Raw genomic sequence first — 25,410 nt, 5'->3', positions numbered from 1 at the left:
AAATTCAGTCCCTAGCCCTGGCAGGTATAGGTCTTATATTTTCTTATGTGTTGACATACCATTTATTTTCTTATTCCCCACATTTCAAGGTAAACTCTAAAAAACATGAATCCTTGTATCTTTTATTTACCAATGTAGTTCCAGTATCTAGAGTAGTACCTACCGTGTAATAAATACTCAATATTTGTTGGATGGCTGAATTATAGAAAAGAAAGTTACTTCAGAATCTGTTCAGGTAACAATTTCCTAGGGTCAAGTATGCACCTCCCCACCTAGAAAAATATGTGCTCAGGAAGCAAATCAGGTATGTTTTGTACTTCAAGGTATTATCCACATGTAAAGTTACCTCTTTCAGTGGTATCTGCAGTTTTATTGGGAAACAGCCTTAAAGAATAAAGTTACAAGATAAGATTTGAGGTGTTAGCAGTAGGCTTGAATTTATGTAAAGTGCTTAGAATAGTAGCTGTAAATAACAGGAACTAAAGAAACATTAATTTTCTTCTATTTCCTCACCTTACATTTAGGTGAGAGCAATTTCGGAGATACAGAGGGCCTTCCTGGAACTTCAAAACATGCTTATTTTATCTGCTAATAATCTTAAATCCTTTTTGAAACAAGTCCAGAGTATAACTTTTTAACACTCTATACTCCCAAGTCCATTTAATATTAATTAATTTGATCTCTTCTTAAAATCTGCTCTTGGTCTGGTCAACACTTGAGGTCAGTATATCCAGAATCAGGATTTCCCACAGAGCCTCACTGGTCTGAGAGAGGTGTCCTGTCCTTACTACAATCCCCAGGCTTCTTTGCACAGAAGGTTTTTCCCATGGAAGAATGCAAGCCACACTTAGAGGCCTAGGCTTTACTGTGTAGTTAAAAAGACATCCTGAGGTTTTAGGGAGACAAAGTCCCTCACTTTCACAACTTTAAAGATTTGTTCAGCAGCGGATGCTCACTAAACTTTGCATTATATTTTAAAATACCCACCAAGTGATTGAAATAAAAATGAGTATATATTTCTTTTTCTTTCCTTTTTTTTTCTTTTTTTGAGATGGAGTTTTGCTCTTGCTGTCCAGGCTAGATTGCAACGGTGCGATCTCGGCTCACTGCAACCTCTAATTCCCGGTTTCAAGCGATTCTCCTCCCTCAGCCTCCCGAGTATCTGGGATTACAGGCACCAGCTAATTTTTGTATTTTTAGTAGAGATGGGATTTCAACATGTTGGCCAGGCTGGTCTCGAACTCCTGACCTCAGGTGATCTGCCCGCCTATGAGTATATGTTTCTTAAGGTAGATTCTATGTTCCAATAATGGAAGCAATTCAGTTTCCCACTAAAGGAAGCACTGCTCGGCATGTTTTTAAAATGCCGTGAGATCAGCTGATTTTGTACATTACTTGCTGAATATGATCTCTGGAAAGCAGGGCTGCCATACAGTCTCCTCCCTCTTTAACAAACATTTTCATACTTACCAGTGCTGCTTCTCTAATGCAACGAATTCTGCCAAGCATTATTTTCCTGAAGAACAGTATCAGGGATAAGAGTAATATTTTCAAGTCATTAAAATCCTGGCAGTCTCATTTCATTTAGGACACCTTAATTTTTCTCAGGTCATGAATCAGTGAACATCTGATATTAGCAGGGCTAAGAAAAAGCATCTTGGATTCCTTTTGGGAAATATGTTCAAAAATAAACCAGATAAGAACCATGGCCAGGAAAATATCCTTTCTAGCTGCTATAGAACGGAACCCTTCATTCAAAGACAAAGTAATTTACTAAGAACTCAAAAAATCAGCCAAACACGGAGAAGAAAAGGCTATAAAGTAGGCTAGGAATGGCAAGCTTTATTCTTTTCTGAAGATTCAGCAGTAGTGAAACCTTTCTGTAAATCTTACAAAGAAGAGAAAGTTGAGATGTGATCACTATGTTTATTATTCTGTTCACTTATATCCTATCCATTATTGATTGCTTATTGTGGACCAGGTACTGTGTAGAGTCCAGAAAGTGCAAAGATCAATAAGGTACAGATGCCATCCTCTAGAAGCTGATACATGGAAGAACATAAGATTCGTTGTATACAGCCCCAGAGGCAGGGACCAGGATCAATGGCTGGAAGTTACATTATAAAGTTCTTTTTTTTTTTTTTTTTTTTTTTTTTTTTTTTTTTTGAGACGGAGTCTGGAGTGCAGTGGCCGGATCTCAGCTCACTACAAGCTCCGCCTCCCGGGTTCACGCCATTCTCCTGCCTCAGCCTCCCGAGTAGTTGGGACTACAGGCGCCCGCCACCGCGCCCGGCTAGTTTTTTGTATTTTTTAGTAGAGACGGGGTTTCACCGTGTTAGCCAGGATGGTCTCGATCTCCTAACCTCGTGGTCCGCCCGTCTCGGCCTCCCAAAGTGCTGGGATTACAGGCTTGAGCCACCGCGCCCGGCCATAAAGGACTTTCTAAGAAACCGTTCCAAACTAGAGCAGCCTGCATCTCATATGTCATCAATGGCAGTGTTCAAACAGAAACTGGATGTCCTAACCGGGAGTACAAGTCAAGCATCAGTGAAAAAAAATTGATAACATGGCTTCTATTTTTGGGTAATTTCATGTCAGTGACTTCCTGTCTTCACTACAGAACAGAGAAGAAAATTCTAGGTACTTTTAAAATATTCAAGTGAGATAATTCTATTTTTGAAGACTAAGAGCCAGTCATACCAATTCTGAAACTATCTGAAATACTTACGGGCTGCTTTTTCTCTCCTCCAATTTTTCAATTTCTCAATTCTCTATATTAGGCTTTGAGTTTCTCAGGAATTGAATTCATGCTGTATACTATTTTTCTTCTAACAGCAAGAGCTGAGCTTTGTATAACATCAGCTACTCAGGCTATAACATTTTTACTGAAATACATTAATTGGTTTTACTTCAGCATAACATTTTGAGCATGGCTATAGAACAAATATTAACTAACTGAAATGTTTATTGCTCAATATGCTGAGATCAATAAGACTTTAATGAAAAGGTGAAATAACAGTTGCAATGTTTCTCATAAGGCAAACCGAAAATAACCTCCACATACAGGTAAATACGTAATCTAACAAAGCTTTGAAAGGATTTTTTAAATTTTAAAAGACTAAGAAGCAAAAATGAGAAGGATTAGGGGCTTTGGCTTGCAAATAAAACATTTTTATAGTCATACTAATCATCTAAAAAAATCAGTTGTGTTTTCTTAGTGTAACTACATTTCACATAACATGGTAAGAACATTAGTTATAATTCAGGTAATTTTCTAAACTCCTCTTGGTCCCAGGAGAAGCCTTTCTGGTGGCTCTTCCTCACTGACCTCTCTCCTAAGGTTTGAGTTATCTTCAGACATATCAGTAAAACATGTTACTCGTTTAATACATTTATTTGCTCAACATGTGTCCAATTTCCTCTACTGCCTTTATAGCAGTTCACCTTGGAGTGTCTCAGATTACAAGCTCCCAGTAACAGAAATGTCTGGTAGAAAAGAGCAGAGTGATGGATGGCTGTTCAATATACACTTCTGGATGATGACTATGTTAATTATCAAATAAAACGATCCATTATTTTAAATTGCTTACTCTCTAATTCAAAATGATGATTTATATACATAGCACAATGTTAAAGCACTGCACAGTGACATGTTTAAAATTCCTTAAGCAGAAATGGCATGCCTGTCTAAAAGGCACAAAAGCAAGGGCATTTATAAAAACCAGACATCAGGAACCCTAGAGCAAGGGCAATACCTAAGAGTTTGTTACTATGTAGGTGAATGCAAGTGTGTTACTGTACTCACAGTGACACGGTAAAGACACACCAGTTCTACCCTCTTCACAGCTCAAAGCAGAGTAAATGAAAATGTAGGTATGTCAATATGAGATACCTTTCCTAGATGAACAAGAATGAGAGGGATGTCCACTGCGACACAATACCAGGTAACAAGGAACAAATACTTCAATGTTCACTAGGAGCAAAGCACAATGGCAGGTGTTGTGTGGCTGGCAAGGAAGACCCACGTGAACAATGCTGTTTATATTAGGCAGGCTGCTTAATTTCCCTGAGCCTTAGTTTCCATCGAATGCAGATTATAATCGTATAAAGTGACTGTGAAGAAGAAGAGGGCAATGGTATAAAGCCCTTCACCAAATTCAGGCTCACAGCGGTAGCCGTACGTGGTAGAGTGATCATGACCTGTTTGGTGACAGCGTCAGCTACAAAGACAGTCCTGCCCTCAGAGAGCTCACTACAGGACATCAAACACACCACACATGTACTTGCTCGTGGTATTCACACTGAGCCTTGCCAGATTGTCTTTGGTGCTAACTGTATTTGTGGCATCTGATCCCTTCTCAGCATGAGGCCTAGATATCAACTAATTAACATTTTCACAAAAGATGACATCTAGCTGCTGTTCTGACTGTGGGGTACAGTTGTGAAGATGCAAGTGATAGTTAACAGTTATCCAAGTCTTCCTATGAGTCAAGCACTCTTCTACATACATTTCACATGCACGATCTCACTCAGTCCTCTCGATAAGTCTATGATGTGGGTACTATTATTAGCCCTGCTTTTCAGATGAGAAGACATAGCATGTTCACATGAAAAATTCAGTGACAATTTCTCACTGGAATGCAGAGTCACAGGCAGTTTTAACCATCGGTCAAATTAGTACTATGGGTATTACGTGGTATAAATTCAGAAGAGAAAAAGAAAATATGCTTGTATGACTGAGAATGCTTCATAGAGAAGGAAATAATTATAGCTGAAGAATGGGTAGGATCTGCCCAGACAGGGAAGACAAAGGTATTACAAGTAAAGGAAAGAATGTGAACAAGGCTATAGAAATTTAAAAAGTAATACAGAAGAACAGTTGGACAGGAGTGGAGAGATCGTGTCAGAGAATTTAAAAAGACAAAATGAAACAGCTGAGTGAGAGGGCTTGCACCTGTAATCTCAGCCACTTGGGAGACTGAGCTGGGAGGATGGCTTGAGCCCAGGAGTTCGAGGCTAGAGTGAGCTCACTATACTCCAGCCTTGGGGACAGAGGGAGACCCTGTCTCAAAAAAAACAAAAAACACAAAAAACAAAAACAAACAAACAAAAAACAACAGAAGGAAGGAAGGAAGGAGGGAGGGAGGGAAGGAAAAAAAGGCTGGAAAGTCAGATTAGTACCAGTGTGAGAAGGGGTTGGAATTTGACAGTATTTGCCTGAGGTTTCATGTACATTTGCCATTCCTAAGTCAGCCTTTGGTTCATTATGTGCATAGGTGGTCATCTACATGGGTGAAGTTAAGAGCCTAAAGGCCTCTAAGAGCGAAAACCTCTCCGCCACTTTTTGACAAGGTACCCAAAATTCCAAACTGAAGTTATACTGTCTATATTTAGCATATGATTGACTAGGTACAATATAAGTAGTGGTTCTCAAACTCTAGTGGACATCAGAAACAACTAGAAAGCTGGTTAAAACACAGATTGCTGGGCGCTACCTCCCAGTTTCTGACTCATTTGGCATGGGGTGAGGCCCAAGAATTTGTATTTCTAACAATTTCCCAGGTGATGCTTAATGCTGCTGGTCCAGGGACCACACTTGGAGAACCACTGACCTAAAAGGACAAAATCCAGAATGAGTAAATTCTAACTGTGGAGAGAAAAATTTTATATGAGATTATTTATTTTAATAACTCACAAAGGAACTCCTGAGTGAAGGGGAAGAGACTAGGCATGTGGAGATGCTATAACAAATATTCTTCAGCCATAAATGGGTACATTTGAAAGTACAGGTTGAGTATCTCTTTCCCAAAATGCCTGGGACCAGAAGTATTTGGATTTTATCAGATTTTGGAATATTTGCATATATACAATGAGGTATCTTGGGGATGGGACCCAAGGCTAAACATGAAATCATTTATGTTTCATCTATGTCTTATACCTGGAGGTAATTTCATACAATACTTTAAATAATGCTGGGCATGAAACAAAGTTTTGACTGTGACCTGTCACGTGAGGTCAGGTGTGAAATTTTCCACTTGTGGTGTCACATCTACTCTCAAAAAGTTTGAGATTTTGGAGCCTTTTGAATTTCAGATTTTCAGATTAGGGATGCTCAACTTGTACCAACTTAAAACATTAGCTCTGGTATAGTTAAGAAAGCTCTCTCCATGCTTAAAAATACCAGTGGCCACTCTTGAGCACCACTTTGGACAAGTTATTACAGAAACTATGCCAGAACTCAATAGCAGTTGTCAAATATCTAAGATACTTAATTTTTATTTGCATTGGTCCCATCAATACACTTAAATATTGAGAGGATTTACAAGGAAAGTAAATGTGGCATTATTCTTGTTATTGTGTTTGGGGCAGGGGGAAATATTTAAAATAGCACTTACAATTAAAACAAATGTAAAGAATTTATTAATAAAAAGCAATAGAACTGCATAGAAAAGAAGCATCTCCTTCCCATGAGCTAATAAAGTGATAACATTTAGCCTTCCATAAATCACTAAACAATCCCACATTAACTGAGTATAATAAAAGCTTTTTATTTTTTGCTCTTGGTTCTCTGTCAATTTCAACATTACATTTCCTATTTCAAACAGATATTTTTCCCTTTATATAAAAATTATTGATAGTTCCTGTTATTATAACCAGTTTGACACACTGATCTTCTCTCCTTATCTATAAATATTTATAATGTGGAATACATTTGAAACTTGAATTTATCTGGCTTCCAACATTTCTAAAGCAGTGAAATTTGGTAGGATGCTTTTACTTTTAAAATAAGGGTAATGGTGTCTTACAAAAGCCAAGACAGATGAAGAAAAGGCCTTGTATATTACCTCTTAAGGATTCTATTTCCTTTTGATTCTTTTGAGAAAATAAAAAGGAATTGTGTTTCTTTCGTATCTCATACTTAAATGTGGTTTCCTAATATCAATTGAATATCAACAGATTGCAAGTTAACATAAAGGCTGTCAGGTTCCCATCTTTTCCAGACAGAAAAAAAATACTATGTACAGACATATCTTGTTCAATGTATTATCAAATATACCACAAGAGCACAATTAAGTTGCTGTGATTAATTATGTTTTTTTGTTTTTGTTTTGTTTTTGAGACGGAGTCTCACTCTGTCACCCAGGCTGGAGTGCACTGGTGCCATCTCAGCTCACTACAACCTCCGCTTCCTGGGTTCAAGCAATTCTCCTGCCTCAGCCTCCTGAGTAGCTGGGACTACAGGCGCCCACCACCAGGCCTGGCTAATTTTTGTATTTTCAGTAGAGACGGGGTTTCGATCTCTTGACCTCGTGATCCACCCGCCTCGGCCTCCCAAATTGTTGGGATTACAGGCATGAGCCACTGCGCCAGGCCAATTAATTGTTTTCAAAAGTTAACATTCAAGCTGATGAACTCTGTCATGTTGGAGTGTTCTCTTCTGGGCAGTAGATGTAAATAGGACATTGCGGTCACAATGTCTTTCAGTGCCACTTCTACTCGTCCCTCAAATTTCTGCCTAAGCAGTTCAATTTGATCCCAGCTCATCTGGAATTCATCAAAAAGATACAACAGTGGCTTCCTTTCTTACCTTTGGTGTATATGCTTAAGATCATATGATTTTCTCCTATTGCAAACACTTTTAAAAACAGAAATAAATAGTACACTGTAAGTAAATCTGCAAATAATGTAAACAAGCTAAACTGAGGTCTTGCACTGCTATGGAAAAGCAATATGAAAGTAAACATTAAACACTTTACAGCTGCATATTGAGAGTGGAAAATTAGTGTTGTGTGATATGCTAAAGAGGTTTACAAAACTCAATTCACTAGATTGGCCAGGCGTGGTGGCTCACGCCTGTAATCCCAGCACTTTGGGAGGCCGAGGTGGGCGGATCACGAGGTCAGGAGATCGAGACCATCCTGGTTAACACGGTGAAATCCTGTTTCTACTAAAACTACAAAAAATTACCGAGGCATGGTAGCAAGTGCCTGTAGTCCCAGCTACTCGGGAGGCTGAGGCAGGAGAATCGCTTGAACCCGGGAGGCAAAGGCTGCAGTGAGCAGAGATTGTACCACTGTACTCCAGCCTGGGCAACAGAGCAAGACCCCATGTCAAAAAAAAAAAAAAAAGAGAGAAAGTGATATAGATTGAAAGTGATATAGATTGTCACAGTTATATGTCTTTAAATTGAATTTTTCTGATTATAAAAGTAAATAAGTGGGTCATGTGGTATTTACATTTCTCAAAACTTGAGGTAAATTCTACCCCAGAAGAAAACAAAACTGCAAACACATACTGAACTCTAGTAAAAATATACACAATGAAGTGTTTAAGAAGGAGCATATTGATGCCTGCAACTTATTTGAAATATATCAAAAATGAATTAATAAATGGAAGGTTAGACAGCTGCATACACATCTTATAAAGCAAGTATTTATATTAATGATAGGCACTAGATGGTAGGTATGCAAATATTTACAAAACTTTTTCACCTTTATGTTTGAAATTTTTCACGATAAAATGCTGCGGGGAAAAGAAATGTAAAATCATCATAGGAAAATATGAAAAACAAAGTACAGTATAGGAAAAATAAAAGCACTATACAGACATAAAACCTACACCTGGGATCATATTGTATATAATGTTTTGTAACTTCCTTTCACCACTTAGCACTATACAATGAGCATTTTCCTTGCTTTCTAAATGTTCTTCCAAATGGAAGAGAAATCAATTACATGCTGCAACATACTTTGTAACTTCCAATTCTTCCTTGTTATACATCTGAGAAGAATCCTATAATTATACCCATCTTTCTGCACATCTCTGATTATTTCCTTAGGATAAAGTCCCAGAGTAAGATTCCTGGCCCAAAGAAGTAAACATTTTAAGATTCTTGATACATTTTGCTAAACTCTTCTCCAGAAAGGTTTACCAATTTACATTCCTAATAGCAGTGTATCACAGATGCTAGCTAACCAGACCCATGAGTTTACATTTCAAATTAAATGCTTTCATAAATAAAATTTCTCTATAATTTCTGCCAAAAAGACAATGTTCTTTTTAAAAAAGTCTAAAGTAAACAATCCTAGTACCCAAATCTTGGCTCCTAAATAATATACTCCAAAATCAGGTCTATTGACTCAGGGCTTCTTGAAAACATGGCTGACTCCAGGAATGAGACAGGAAGTAAATGACCCTAGTACATCTTTTTGTGCCTGAAGTAAGAAAATCATCAAAAAATGTTGGTGACATATCAAAAGGACACAAGAGTCAGCTGGAAAGAGCTCTTATTTGCAAAATTTGGGATAAGTTAAGCATGAAAATGAATAACACTAATGGATTATAACATTCTGAATTCCAAAAAGTCTTTAAGTATACAATCAAACAATAACTACACAAATGGATGGATGAATAAAGGATGAAAGGAAAAAAGAAGGGCAAACTCACTTATGCTAGAACTTTTTACTTTCTGCACAGTAAACCATCATAATACTATTTGATCCAAACAAGAATCATCAATGGATGCTAAAATCATTAGTAAATGTTTGCTGAGGAAAGATGTTTACTTAGCTTCAAAGTATCTACCAATAGCTTAATTATTAATTACAAAGGAAAAATAGGTACTTTCTTTTACTGTGGAGAAATTGGGTAAACCCCTCTTAACTAAGGATTCAAAACTAACATCACCAATAATGAGACTAACCAACATCACAAGACACCCATTAAGACACACCAAGGACACATGACCTATGTAGTTTTCCTCCCAAAACTACATAAACTCTGACTAGGCTGGGGGCTGGAGGAGGAAATCACCCCCCCAAATGAGAGACATTCTACAAAACAATTGTCCTATACTCTTCCAAAATGTCTACATCTTAAAAGACAGAGAAAGGCAGAGAAACGGTTCTGGATTAAGCCAGGCTAAACAGACATGTTGATGACATGCAATATATGATCCTGGATTGGATCCTGGGTTGGAAAAATTGCCATCAAAAGCTCGCATTGCAAAAGTTGGCAAAATGTGAATATAGACTGTATAACAAATAACATTACTGTTATCATTGTTAAATTTTTTGAATTTGTTAATTGTACTGTGGTTGTGTTTTGGGAGATGCTGAAGTATTTAGGGATAAAGGTACATGGCATCTATAATGTACTCTCATGGTTCAGCAAAAATCATACTATATATGAATACATGTAAATCAATAATAAATAGAGAAAAAGCAAATGTAAAACGTTACTAAATGGTGAGTCTAGGGGAAGAATATAATGTACTAGAGTTCATGGTAGTATTCTTTTAATTGTTCTCTAGATTTAAAAATTTTTTTAAAAAAAGTTTTAAAGAGCGACAGAGATTTTAAGTAAATACAGTCTTTCTTTTTTGTTTTTAAATAAAGTAATATTATAACCACTAAAACAGAGAAAAGTAGTACATACTCATCACACTAGAGGTCTGCAAATAAAGTGAAAGTAAACAGTCTTCCTTTCTCCACTCACATAAACAAAGTTAGAGTTTGGTATATATTTTCTCCACATTTTGCTAAGTTTATAGAACATATATTTAGTCTAATATTAAGTAATTCTTAAAGAGTCACATGAAAAGAGCAGCAAACATTTTATTAAGTGTTCCATTGTCTCTAAAACTCATTGGCAAAAAACAACCAAGTGACGTGGAACTGGATCTATAAATTTGGAAAAAATCCAGGGCTTATTACCTTTATCTTATCACTTAGAAAACACCTAGCCAGAAGCCAACACACATTTCATAAAGTATAAAATTATTTACATAAGAAATGTATATTTCCTTGTTAGTAACTGTCAACTCCTCGCCATAACTTTTTACGTCTTAAACTCATGTTGTTTTAGTACAAATGGGGATCCTTTACCATAATTTACTGTGTCTCTTTATCACTCATAATCACTGACTAAGCCCCAAAGCAAAAGTGGAGGTTTTGTTTTTCCTACTTAAAGGTGTATGAGTTATGCTCTTACAGTTTACTGGAATCAACTGAATTTCTGAATTATCTACATTCATGTTAAATACCTGCACAAAAGCAGGATTTGGCAGTTTCCAATTCCTGCTTTCACTCCTGTACTTTCCTATGTCATTTTCCTGGCTCTCCCAAGAATAGAAGAAAAGGTATTATGTAGGTATACTTGGGTAGGGGGGAGTGGAGTAAATGGGTTACAATTAATATTTTCCTATCAAAATCTGTTTCATGTCTCATAAAATCTTTCTCACACCGAACAATCATATAAGAACATGTTCCTTTCACTAAAGTTGTATAATCTAAAGCTTAAAATATTAGCATATATATAAATAACTGACTATAAATGGATGGAGCAGGTTTAGTTTTCTCTTCATACCTGGTCAATTAGAGGTTTCAAAGTTAGAAACTAAAGAATAGGGTTCTAGCCTCCTGGATTTCATTTGCCCCTCCTGGGGCAGCTTAATACATTTCACGATCTATAAAACGCAATCTGTAAAGCTCTATTTCCCAATCTATAAAACGGGGACAATAATGCTTCCTATAAAGGACTTAATGAATTGATCAGCTAAAAGGGCTAGATTCAGTGAAAGGTAAGACATGGATTTCGTACTTGGCTACTATAAAAAATTTTTGCTGATTGAGAAATGGGGGCAAGGGAAAGTGACTTTCTTATATCCAGTACCCTTCTGTTTTGTGTACGGATGGGCTTTAAAAGCTCTCATTTCTTAATACCTTCCAAAAACCTATAGATACAACAAGGTAGAGATATCTCAGTCCTTCTAACCTGACTTCAACAATTGGAAACACAGCTGGTGATCACACAATTACATAGCACTGCTGGGAGGAAACCCACAAAGTGCTACCATTTGGGTTTCCTTCTCTAATCAATTGCTATGGTTCACTGGCAGCAATTAACGAAAAAAATGAAATCATTCAGGGAGATTAAAGGATATTTATGGGAAAGTTCACTTTAAAAAGATATTGAACAATAATTAGCCAAAACAGGACATAAATAGAAATGACCAAAACCAGCTCCAGAGGGTCGCTACTGAAGTTATCAATGCTGCTGAGTCCCTGCAGGTCAGCTCTGCAATTAGTTTTATTCTCATGGTACCAAACTGAATGTGACAACCATGTTATATCTCATTCCTGATAAGGATGAAAGTTCTAAGAGCTCTGAGCTCATCTAGGACCAGCATAAATCCCAGGCTCCGAAAGCCAAGACCCTTTTCTGATTTTACTAGCAGGGCAGCTCTCTGTCTGGCACCTATTACTTCTATATAATACAAAGCCCATCACTGTTAGCCTTAAGTAGAGGTGAAATCCAAGAAACAGGTACTGCATATTTCAGTTTAAAAAAAAAAAATGCCTTTTATCTTTTAAAAGACAATTGCTGATGACCAGAAGTTCAAGCAGAGAAAATGGAAAGGGTATAAAAACTTTACACATTACTCTTTACCGACCCCTCTTGGCTGCCCTAGGGAAGAGAAACGTTTGAACCCTGGGAAGGTCTGAAATCTCACCTCTGCCTCCAGGAGAGCTCAGAGAACATTCGGTCTTTCACGCCCTGGAAAGAAATCCTCTTACTTCAGCTGACCCCTAGTAGAACTCAACCCTAAAGCACACGCTGCAATAATTTCTATTTATGGGGCTCCCAGAATGGAAATTGGGAACGGCCTCATGGATCAGCCCCAAAGGCCTTGCAAGATCCGTTGCAACCCTGTGACCCTCTAACTCGAGGTTGAAAAAGTTTACATAAGTGGTATCGTGACTGTTTCTGTCAGCTGGAAAAGACCTTACCTCTTTCTCTATTTTGAGGAGCTTCTTTACAGCCACCTCCTTGTCCTGTGATATCCATTTGGCTCGATAAACACTCCCGAAACTTCCTCCACCGCAGTTTTCAAAAAACTGCAAGTCATCAAATTTAATTTGCACAAAGGAGGCACCGAGAGACGACATCTCATAATGACAAAGTATTATACTTCCACAAAATCTGCAGAAAGAGAGAAAAAGAAAAGCTGAATTACAAATATATTAGGCTAAATCCTCTGAATCCTACTTTAGATAATATATCACGAATGAGTCCTGTGAAACTTCCAGAAAGTCATGGTGACTTAGGAAGAAGAAAAGCAAGATTATAAACAAATCGAAATGAAAACACTCACCCTGGCAGCCCACGCAAAATTCAACAACAACCTGCCCAGACTTTGAAACCCAGCTGTCCACGGAGAAATGGCTCAGATTTCCCCCTGACAAAACCTGCAGCAGCACTACCCATCCCGAGGAGCTCTGCCGAAAGGCTACTGTGTCACCAGGTCTCCTATCAGGAAGCCCTGACAGGCGGGAAGCATGCTTTCCACAGCAAGCTTGCATAGCTCCCCTGGCATCTAAGGCATGCCACCTCTCCACGCTGCGCTCACTTCACACAAAATATACACAGCCTAAGCCGCTGAGCATCCTGGTACACGGACAGCCAAAGGGTTGCAAACCGAACACACAATCAATGTTTAGACTCCAAAAACAAACTTTCAACTTAGGGATAACAGAAAAGCTGGTCAAGTGTTTGCCAGAAGTGGCTCCCTGGACTGTATATTGTAACAAAACTTAAAGAGTAGAAAAATTTGCCCTTGATTACAATATATTAAGTCATCCAAAGAATACTGCCAAGGACGTTAAAAAATATTATGCTTGTTTCCAGAGAAACGTATTACCCCTCCCAGAGATTATTCTAGTGATCTTTCCTACGGTCTAAAGAGTTTTACTATTCTCCAGGTAAGTGGCCATTCTTAACACCCTATGCCAAACCATAGATTAATGAGACTTACAAACACAAAAACTGAACTAAAATTGGGCTAAAATTTTGAACCTACATAAAAACTTTAAAAATGGTGGATAAAAAAGTTGGTGCACGTATTCTTGCAAAAAGCATACACCAGAACCTTATGAGGGAGCAAAAAGACAAATCTATATTTCTAGGACATTCTACAAAACATCTGGTCTAGGCTCCTCATAATTGTGAATGTCATGAAAGGTTTTTTTGTTTTCTGTTTTGTTTTGCAGAGAAACTTCTAGCATAAGGAAAACTTAAAGAAACACAATGACTAGGCTGGGTGTGGTGGCTCATATCTGTAATCCCAGTACTTTGGGAGGCCAAGGCAGGTGGATCAGTTGAGGTCAGGAGTTCGAGACCAGCCTGGCCAACATGGCAAATCCCTGTCTCTTAGCCAGGTGTGGTGGCAGGCACCTGTAATTCCAGCTACTTGGGAGGCTGAGACACAAGAATTGCCTGAACCCAGGAGGCGGAGGTTGCAGTGAGCTGAGATGGTGCCACTGCACTCCAGCCTAGGCAAAGAGCAAAACTCCATCTCAAAAAAAAAAAAAAAAAAAGAAAGAAAGAAACACAATGACTAAATATAATTTATGATCACTGGATTCTGAATTAAAAAACTATAGAAAATATTATTAGGATATTAGGGAAATCTAAATATTAACTATACATTAGATGATATTAATTCATCCATGGCAAATAATGGTATTTTTGTTTTATAGATGGATGTCCTTGGATGTATTGCTTGGGAAATGCATGTAGACATTTTAAAGTATGATGTCTATAATTTACTTTAAAATGGTTCAGTCCTCATCCCTGTTCTCCAACACACACACCCAAAAAAGTACATGGGAATAGAGAGAGGGAGAGAGAAAGCAAGTGTGCCAAAATGTTAAGAACTAGCCCATCTAGGTGACAAGTATCTGGGCATTTTACTACTCTTTCCATTCTTCTGTTGAGGTTTTTTTTTTTTTTTTTTTCAAAATAAAAAGGTAGAAGGGGTTGGTTTGTATCCATATAAACTGGCAACATTTCTCCATAAAAAGCCTGGGACTCTGCTGAGTAAAGTGCACAGGCAGCTCAAGGATCTTAGCACGCAGCTGGCTAGCCATCCCATTTCAGGAAAATCAGGTCACTGAAGAATGCTCATTTCTCACACGAAGTCAAACGCTACTCTACTTTGGGGAGAAGGCGAGAAAGAGGAAAGGTTATTTGTTCATCCTCTAAAGTTTAGAAGATACACTCCACATAAAAATATGAGTGAAGGAAAGATCACAGTATCCAAATACAGTCTATAAACATATATGAATCAATAGTTTACATTACCAACATTTTGTAATTCCTATTTAGTTAAACATGGAAAAGAACAAAATTTGGATAAAATTTGGGGATGTTGCCAAGGTAAGTATATAGAGTATGCAAGCTAAAAAGTTTGCTCAACCAAATGTCAAACACCATTTGCAAGCATTACAGACACTAGGTTTACATTTTTGTTAATTATTTTTATAAAAGCATTACAATGAAATTGAACTACAAAACTTATCATAAGAAATAGAAGCTTCTTGCTTCCCCATTCCCCATACCCAATTCCCACTCTCTAGACACAACTAATTTCAACTCCTTTAGCATTTTCTTCTGGCACTGAACTCTGTATTTCTAAAGAATGTGCTTACATTACTATTTCTTGATTTTCCATTTCAGATATTATCTATTAACCTCTCCTGTGGAAGACAAGAATTTAGTTCTCATATATCACCCTCTACCTCCATGCATACAAACATGGCACACTTGCCCAAACCTCCCAGCTTCCAACCACACTGTAACATTTGGTTAATAGTGTTTACAGTAACCCAACAAAGTAAACATTATTCCCAGCAGTGCCATGGAGGATTCAATAATTACATTGCCTTTCTTGTATAACTTTTTGATTCTCTTAGAATTATTAGTTGCCCTGTTTTTGCTTTTTTACTGTTGTTTGCTTAGCTTTTTACACTCCTAACACATCCACCTCATTAATCTCTCCCAGAAGCTGCAAAACTTCTCTCAATAAAATTAAGACAAGTAATTTCTCTCTCTTTTTTTTTTTTACTCTTTGGTTCTATATATTTTTTAGAGACACTCCTTCTTGACCCTTCATCCTGATTCAGTCTGGCTGGAATGGTTGCTCTCTAGGCCTGACTTGGACTGGGACTCCTGTTGGCTACCATCCTAAGAATTTCCTTCATCTTTTTCGTCTGTGAGAACCTTGTCTTTGGATTTTCTGTCTTCCCTTTCTTGTTCTGTTCCCTTGTTTTGACAACACATATCTCTCATTAGCTACCTGAATAGAGCACACAGAATAGAATTTTGTGAGAATCTGTGTATCTTAAAATGTCTTGATTGGTAGCCTGGTTGGGCATACAATTCTAGGTAGGAAACAATTTTCCATATAATTTTGAAAGTATTACTTCATTTTCTCCTAGTTTCTAATGTGGCTACTGAGCAGTCGGATGTTACTGATTATTAACCATTTTTATATTATTTTTTTCCTCTCTGAAAGCTTTTAGGATCCTCTATTGATCCCGGGAATCCTGAATTTTAATTGGATATGTTTAGGAATGAGTCTTTTTCATTCACTGGTAGGACACTCAGTGAACTCTTTCAATCTGTAACTCAAGTGTTCTAATTCCAGGAAAGTTTCTTGTGTTATTCATTTACCACTTATAGCCACTTTGACTTGATGTCATCTCATTTCCCATACACACGAAGAACTGCCTGCATTTCCCAATATACACTGACCTCTCACATCTCCACACTTCTACACAGACTAGTGTCTCTGCTTCAAACACTCTTCTCTGCCCAGTGAACTTCTATCCCTGACCACCTCTCTGAGTCTCCCGAGCACAGTTAAATGCTCCCTCTTCTGTGCCACAGCACCTTTCTTCACCCATTGATGTTTCCCACTTAATTCCCACCAGACTACAAATTCCCTAAAGTCAAAACTCAGTTCTGTTTACATCTGGACCCTAGCACCTACTACACAGCCAGGTACACAGTTATGCAGCTTCTCCATTAAAAACGCATTTGTTGAATAGTGAGTAAATAGTTTCTGGTTATTCTTCCATTATACCTTTTGTAGCTGGAAAGATTTCAACCAAGTCATGTAAGACGTAAGGTGTGTAATTTTTACAAGTACCCCAGCGGGTTCTGAAGCAAATCCTGATGTGGAAATGCTGCCTAGGCTTCTTGGAAGACTGAGGAGAGTGTATTTGGGACCTCCAGTACTGGGTCCCTCTGAATTCCAGGGTCAGGGAAGAAGGAGGAGGAGAGAAATTCTTTCCAAAACAAAGGTAGAGGTCTGAAGCAGGATAAGATCAATATGAATCCATCTAAGCCTTACGCTGCGGAACAAGCCCAGGGAATACGGATGAACTGAGGTAGGATCAGTCACAACTGACACTGACCTAAGGGTCACAGAAAAAGGCTGACCTCTGAGAAGCACACTTCTCCAGGATGTCACCACTTGACAGGAGGCAACTAGCCACATTCTTCACAGAATCACTGCTACTCTGTGATACACCGTGCCATGTGGGAACTGGCTATTTGTGAATGGAACTATCCAATTACTTGAATGTTTTATTGAAACCATAAAAAATTAAGTTCCAACTGAATACCAAAGAAACTAGTAATCTAGGGTGTATGAGTACAGGTTTAACTCCAGTGAGCTTGGCAAAGCATCATGGATGTAGCTGAAAAACTTGGTTGAGATTTCCACTCCCACATACGTGAAAGTTAGACCATATATACATATTTTTCCCCTTGAATTTTCTCTCCTTTAAGAATCATTTTTCCAAGGGGATCAATTTATGACCAGAAGAATGAAAAATCTGAGTGGCTAGTTATTTATACATAGAGCATGTTAGGGAAGACTGCTACTTGATAAAATTATGTTCTAATTTTTCAAATGTATTCTGCACTGAATGAATATACCAGAATTCAATAAAAAGTCATCTATATAAATTTATTTACAAGGTATATCAAGTCAAATCCAACATTTTCATCTCACTGTATTAAAATAATTGTTTTTGCCGGGTACAGTGGCTCACGCCTGTAATCCCAGCACTTCGGGAGGCCGAGACAGGTGGATCACTTGAGGTCAGGAGGTCGAGACCAGCCTGGCCAACATGGCGAAACCCTGTCTCTATTAAAAATGCAAAAATTAGCCAGGCATGGTGGTATGTGCCTGTAATCCCAGCTACTCAGGAGACTGAGGCAGGAGAATCACTTGAACCCGGGAGGCAGAGGTTACAGTGAGCTAAGATCGCGCCACTGCACTCCAGCCTGGACAACAGAGCAAGGCTCTGTCTCCAAAAAAAAAAAAAAAAAAAAAAACAGAATTGCTTTTACAAAAAAGGCAATTTTGTAGCATTCTAACTGTTGTTTTATAAACTTTCAAAGCTGTTTTAAATGTTAAGTATCTACCACACAACACTGAAGGGTTAGAGCAGACATGTCACAAAAATCAAAGTAAAATAAGGCATCATAACTCTGTAAATGTTGAAAATCAATCATTTGGTGGTTGAATCCAATCATTTCACTATTTGAGTAGAATGTCAAAAAAATTTTAATTTAAAATTTTGCTTAAATTTCAAAAAAAATTTAACTATTAAATGGCTGAAAGCATATATAGCAGCATCAGCTAATTATCAAAAGTGGAACTATATGAAAATAGGAAATCTTAAAGAATTATTTTACTTTTTAAAGTTTTCAATCTTCTAGTCCAAAAAAGTAGACTTAAGTTTCTCTATTCATAGACCTATTTTGCTTGATTTTTTAGATCCATGTTGACCTCAAATAAGTCATTTATCTTTTCACTGTTACTTTTGCCCAGTTAAAAACAAAAATGACCCTATTATAGTTCTAATGTTAAAAAGCAAGGTTTTAGAATTAGATTGACATGAGTTTGAACTCTCCCTCCACCTCTCAGTAAGGTAACTTTAACAAATCACTTTCTCTCAGACTGTGGCTTTTCCAGATGCATAAATAAAACATTTCAGATCTTTTCCATTCAGTGTCACAAAACTGACAGCCCCAAAGTTAGCAAGTTTGCACAGTATTTGACTTCACTGATACATCTCACTTCCAAATAAGAGATATTTCAACAGGGAAGTAGCATGATTCAGGTGAAAGACCCCTACTAGAGAGATCTACCAGCAGATCTGTTAGTAGCTACTTGGGCAAGGCACCATGCCCCTCTGACCTCACTCTTCTCACTGGCAATAATATCAGTGCTGTGAAAGTGCACACATGAGCGCAGTGCCCAGCATACGGTATACATGCAATTAATGGAAATTATGGTTTTCTCATTATTTTAATAACCCTTGATGTCATATTTAGCCATCTATTCTTTCAGCTTTTATGGTCAGGTATGCTCTCCTCAATAGCTTTCCTCTCCCCATCTTCAGAATTGTTTTATATTATAGCTCTTAGTTTTGCAAAGCAATTATTAATAAATAAATGTGCTATTGATCCCTAAATCCTTTTCCTCTCTGCATATGTTCTAATTCTTTCTCACTCCTCTGTTTAACTGCCATTTTTGTTTTTGGTGATTTCTGAAAGATCTTATTAGTTAAGTAATTATAATTTATTTTAAACTTTTTTTACAATGTGAATATTTAAATTGCTAAAACACAGTATTTTCTTTTTTGCACTTTTTGGATATCAGCATTGCTAAGATCTATTTATTCAATGATAGCACTCACTTTGGTAGGGTGCTGGAGCGTCCTCTCCTTCCCCGGTGACCACTAGCTTCTTTCAGACCTTATCGGCTGCATAGTCAATGGCCATCTAACCCAGGAAAGCTATAACCTGCTTATCCAATACCTGCAAGTGATGATTTTTTTAAGAAATTAAATCTACTTTGGCTGGGCACAGTGGCTCACACCTGCAATCCCAGCATTTTGGGAGGCCGAGGCTGGAGGATCACTTGAGCCTAGCCGGGCAACACAGGGAGATCTCATTTCTAAAAGTAAAAATAAAAATAAAAATCTACTTTATGAAAGGATTAACTTTACTAGAAAAAAGGTCTTTGAACTTTCTCTGGATGTTTCTATCTTGTGGTTTTATATGGGCCTGTATTTCTGAATTTAGATCCTTCCTCTTTTTCCTGTCCCTAATTCATACTTCCCTTTCCCCCTTCTTCAAAAAGTAAGGTTGCCAGTTTACTTTTTATACAATATAGGAAGAAAAACTTAACTTGTTTTATCATGACCTGGATATGACAAAAAAGATACTCTTTGAAAAGAGCTTTCAATATTCAGCAAATTATTTTGCCAAACTTGCTGCCTTGATATTTATGCTAATATTATTTCAGCCTCTTTAACAGAGATCAGTGAATAAATTAATAAAATGTGCTTTATCATCATGTGTATTAAAAGACCACCACTTGGAATCACTGTTCTGCAATTTTTGTTCCCCTGAGTCTTATCTTCAAAAAACTGAGGAAAGCTCTGGTTTAGTGTATTTATCCGTAACACCAAGGTCAAAGAGTCAAAGATTCTATTCCTCAACAGGACTGCTGTTCTACTATTTTTTTTTTTTTTTTAATAACTAAAAAAGATAAAAGCTGACTGGGTACAGTGGCTCACACTTGTAATCCCAGCACTCTGGAAGGCTGAGGCAGGAGGATCGCTTGAGCCCAGGAGGTCGAGGCTGCAGTGAGCTATGACTCCAGCCTGGGTGACAGTGAGACTCTGTCTCAAAAAATAAAAAAATTAAAAAATAAAAGTTGAAGACTAGGTATATGAATAGAACCAACCAGTACTGTGTCTACCATAGATATTTCCCTTCTTCCTCCAAGACTGCTCCTAGAAAAATAGTTTATCTTTTTAAAAATATATATATATACTTTAAGTTCTAGGGTTACATATGCACAACGTGCAGGTTTGTTACATATGTATACATGTGCCATGCTGGTGTGCTGCACCCATTAACTTGTCATTTACATTAGGTATATCTCCTAATGCTATTCCTTCCCCCTCCCACCACCCCATGACAGACCCCAGTGTGTGATGTTCCCCATCCTGTGTCCAAGTCTTCTCATTGCTCAATTCCCACCTGTGAGTGAGAACATGCAGTGTTTGTTTTTCTGTTCTTGTGATAGTTTGCTGAGAATGATGGTTTCCAGCTGCATCCATGTCCCTACAAAGGACATGAACTCATCTTTTTTTATGGCTGCATAGTATTCCATGGTGTATATGTGCCACATTTTCTTAATCCAGTCTATCATTGATGGACATTTGGGTTGATTTCAAGTCTTTGCTATTGTGAATAGTGCAGCAATAAACATATGTGTGCATGTGTCTTTATAGCAGCATTATTTATAATCCTTTGGGTATATATCCAGTAATGGGATGGCTGGGTCAAATGGAATTTCTAGTTCAAAATATAGTGTATCTTATACAGAGTAGCTTGGGTTCAGTAAATAGGACTTTAGGTATGGATATCTGAGAGAACTCAACTTTAAATAAGAATCTAAAAAATAGAATAGCCATTGTTTCATGTTTTCCCCCTCCTCTATCTTTACCATAAGAGTAATGTAACTCTCTAGTTAGAGCAATGGTAAGAATAAAAATAAGCTAAACATTCTTATTGAAATAAAGTAATTTAATATTTCAATTAATAAAAATCAACTTCCACAACACACTTCCTTACCAAAAACATTGTTACCAGAAGTAAAAGATGGGAGGCACAGGAATGTAGTTGGTTGGAGCACTTATGCCACAGAAATGCTGCGTGGAAACATGTCTGTGCTCAAACAGAAGCCCAACTAGGAAACATGAATTGGATACAACCTACGGCCACAGCATGGGCCGCTGCGTGGGCTTGCTGTGTTGAATAACTGGGAGCTTCTTGTGGCATGAGGAGAATGGGGCCAGAGTTGAATAAAGTGAGGGTGCACGGAGAGCGGGGATTTCCAGGGCTTGGCTAGAAGAGGAATTCACAGGTGTCAGGACTGAGGATGGGGAGAAAGTCATAGCCCATGAGTACACAAGGCTCACTTCAATTCGCCACCTACCACCTATCCTGCTCCCACCCTAGGTCTTGCTGCTACTCAGCTCTTGTTTGTACCCCAAACTGTTTTCTGTCAAATAGAAAGTATATCAGACCATCCTGGCTGCTGACAGACAGGTACAGCTTTGACTGAGTACCTGGAATGAACACTCCCTGAGAAGGGTGAATGCAAGGGTTAAAACATGGTAACCCCAACGTAAGATGGAGGGTGAAAGGAAAGGGGATGGTAAAACTAGGGAATACTAAGACCTTATATTATGTTTTGATGATCAAGAGGCAAGGCTATCTGTGGATGAAAGTTACAGAAAGAATTCCTTGTTCTTTGGGAGGCCAAAGTGGGAGTATCGCTTGAGGTCAGGCATTTAAGACCAACTTGGGCAGCATAGTGAGATTCCATCTCTACAAAAAATAAATAAATAAAAATTAGCCAGGTGTGGTGGTTCATTCCTGTAGTCCCTGCTACTTGAGAGTCTGAGGCAGGAGGATAGTTTGGGCCTAGGAGTTCAAGGTTGCCATAAGCTATGATTGTGCCACTGCACAAAGTGAGACCCTGTCTCAAAAAAAAAAAAAAAAAAAAAGAGGATTTCTGGTTTAGAGTTGGCCAACAAGAAAATCTGCCACCCTCTTTAGTAGCCAGTGACCCACCACCAAGAGAGTTCAATGAGACGTGGGGTTTGGAGTGGGAGACTCGCATCAGCTAGGAAAGCAGAATGAATCCACTTTAAGACCCACTCCAACCCTGTGAGTTGATGACTAATCTACTATAAAGTATAGACGGTCTCCTTCCTTTTCTGAGGGAGGCAGTTATGAACCCGACACCAAACATCATGGAGAAGCACAGTGAACCACATCAGTGATGGAAATAATGGAAATGATTTGGCCATCTTCTTCAATTTCTCCTCCCAAACTGGGTGGGAAGCTAAGAGCCACATTCCAGGTTTCTATCCTAAAACTTTCCTCTTCCTTCCCCCCGCATTCCCAGAGCAAAGAGGTTTCTTTGTCTTGAAAGCCAGTGTATAATCACCTAACATCAAAACTCTTTGGATGATGATCTACCCTATTCTTTTATCAGCAAAATGGAATTGCACCACCCCATGCAGTATTGGGCTGCACAGCTTAATGGTGCAGGACTCTTTATTAGGACCAATCCCATGTTCCTCCTGTGCTTATTCCCATATGTGGTATTACACAGTATTGTGCAGGTGGTGATATGAATAAACAGCTGTCCTACAGCATCAATTTCACTTTAACACTATGGGGAATAAGCCAGGCAAGGTGGCACATACCCTTAACCCCAGCTACTGGGAAAGTTCAGGTGGGAGGATTGCTAGAGCACAGGAGTTCAAGGCCAGCCTGGACAACATAGCAAGACTCTGTTTCTAAAGAAAAAAAGATCTGGGGGAATAAATATGTATCTGTTTGTATCAATCTGTTCAATTTAAGTAAAACAGAGAAGGACAGAAGAGAATGCAAAATCCACATAAATTTTTAAGATTAAATACAAAATTTTAAAGCAAGTACTTGCTTGCATTGGGTTATCTGTGGCTATATGGACAAATTCTTGAAGGAAAACATTCATTTTTCCCCACAACAGAGTACTTTGGTAGAAAAGTTTAATAAGTAAAGATTTACTACATGATGTGCAGACAGAAGTTCTTTCCTTTTCTTTTTGGTTTTCTTAAATGGAAGCCCGGAGATGAATCCAGAAAGAACGGTGTTGGGCCTTGCTCAAAATCAGCTATAAGAATGGTTTCAAGTGGTTCTAAAGCATACTTTAGAAACCCTAAGCAGGAGAGTAGTTATGAAAACCTACCTACCCACTACATAAGTATGACTTGGGAACGGGACAGGGTACCAAAGGCAAGCCTTCGCTGGAAGAGCTGAGTGTTATGGTAGGAATGAGCCCACCAAAATTCATGTTGAAATTTAATTACTTCGTTGCTAATGTAACAGTACTGGGAAGCAGAACCTTTAAGAGGTGATTAGGTCATAAAGGGATTCTCACTGTTAGCCTGGGAGTAGGTTAATTACCTCAGGAGTTCACTTTTTCTCTTTGTCTTTCATGGCTTGCTTTCGCCTTCCACCCTTCCACAATGGGTGATTCTCGCCAGATGCCAGAGCCATGTTCCTGGACTTTCCAGGCTCCAGAACCATAAACCAAATAAATTACCCTTGTTCCTTGTAAATTACCCAGGCTGTGATAGACTGCTCTGGCAGCAGAAAACAGACTAGGGCAGTGGGCAAGCAGCTCTGTGTATAACTGGAAAAATGTGGTAAAACATCCTTCTTTACCACACTGATACAGTGGCTGAATTTTCATGCACTGTCACGAGCATTTCTATGTGCTTTCTCATAAAGTCATGCACCACATAACTATGTTTTAGTCAACAATGGACTGCATATATAACAGCGATCCCCTACGATTATAATAAAGCTGAAAAATTCCTATTGCTGAGTGATGGCACAGTTTTCTAACATCATAGCACAATGCATTACTCATGTGTTTGTGGTGACACTGGTGTAAACAAACTTATTACGCTGCCAGCTGTATAAAGGTATGGTACATACAATTATGTACAGTGCACAATGCTTGATAAGGACAATAAATGAGTGTTACTCATTTATGTATTTACTATACTTTTTAATCCTCATTTTAGAGTATACTCTTTCCACTCAAAAAAAAAAAAAAGTTAACTGAGGTAGGTCCTTCAGGAGGTGTCCAGAAGAAGGCATTGTTATCATAGGAGATGGCAGTTCCATACACATTACCGCCCCTGAAGACCTTTCAGTGAGACAAGATGTGGAGGTAGAAAGCAGTGATATTGACGATCCTAACCCTGTGTGGGGCTAGGCTGATGTGTGTGTCTCTTAGTTTTTAACAAAGGTTAAGGAGCAAAACAATTTTTTAAATTTAAAAATAGAAAAAAAAATCTGACAGACTAAGGATATCAAGAATTTTTGTATAGCTGTACAATGTGTTTGTGTTTTAAGCTAAGTGTTATTTCAAAAGATTCAAAAAGTTAAAAAAAAAAAAGTTTAAAGTTTATAAAGCAAAAAAGTTACAGCAAGCTAAGGTTAATTTATTATTGAAGAAAAATGTTTAAATAAATCTAGTAGAGCCTAAGTGTATAGTGTTTATAAAGTCTACAGTAGTGTACAGTGATGTCCTGGGCCTTCACATTCCCTCCCCACTCACTCACTGACTTGCCCAGAACAACTTCCAGTCCTGCAAGCTCCATTCATGGTAAGTGCCCCATACAGGTGTACCACTTTTTATCTTTGATACCGTATATTTTATACTGTATTTTTACTGTGCCTTTTCTATTTTTCGATAGAAATACTTACTATTGTGTTACAATTGCCTATTCAGTACAGTAGCATGCTGCATAGGTCTGTAGCCTAGCAGCAACAGGCTATCTCACACAGCCTACGTGTGTAGTAGGCTATAGCATCTAGGTTTGCGTAAGTGCACTCTGCAGTGTTTACACAACTACATCACCTAACAATGCAGTTCTCTCAGAACGTATACCCATCGTTAAT

General features: G+C 38.1%; 1 protein-coding gene across 7 annotated transcripts in view; it reads right to left on the bottom strand.

Annotated features, from left to right (window-relative positions):
• The window catches only part of MAP3K20 (mitogen-activated protein kinase kinase kinase 20), a 193,658-nt gene that overhangs the window by 164,906 nt on the left and 3,342 nt on the right, over positions 1 to 25,410 (bottom strand). For 4 of the 7 annotated variants that reach the window (XM_065525653.2, XM_005573500.5, XM_074009468.1 and 1 more), the window contains exon 2: positions 12,792 to 12,984. In XM_065525653.2, the coding sequence (XP_065381725.1) occupies positions 12,792 to 12,950 (159 nt within the window). In that variant the 5' untranslated portion in view covers positions 12,951 to 12,984. Of the gene's footprint in view, positions 1 to 12,514; positions 12,603 to 12,791; positions 12,985 to 13,156; positions 13,286 to 25,410 lie in introns of those variants that run through there. The other 3 variants (XM_005573502.5, XM_074009469.1, XM_065525652.2) reach the window with 2 other exon arrangements.

Source organism: Macaca fascicularis, chromosome 12 (genome assembly GCF_037993035.2).
Source record: "Macaca fascicularis isolate 582-1 chromosome 12, T2T-MFA8v1.1".
NCBI lineage: Eukaryota > Metazoa > Chordata > Mammalia > Primates > Cercopithecidae > Macaca > Macaca fascicularis.
The sequence above is the reverse complement of the archived record's forward strand: the minus strand, read 5'-3'. Positions and strand labels throughout refer to the sequence as shown.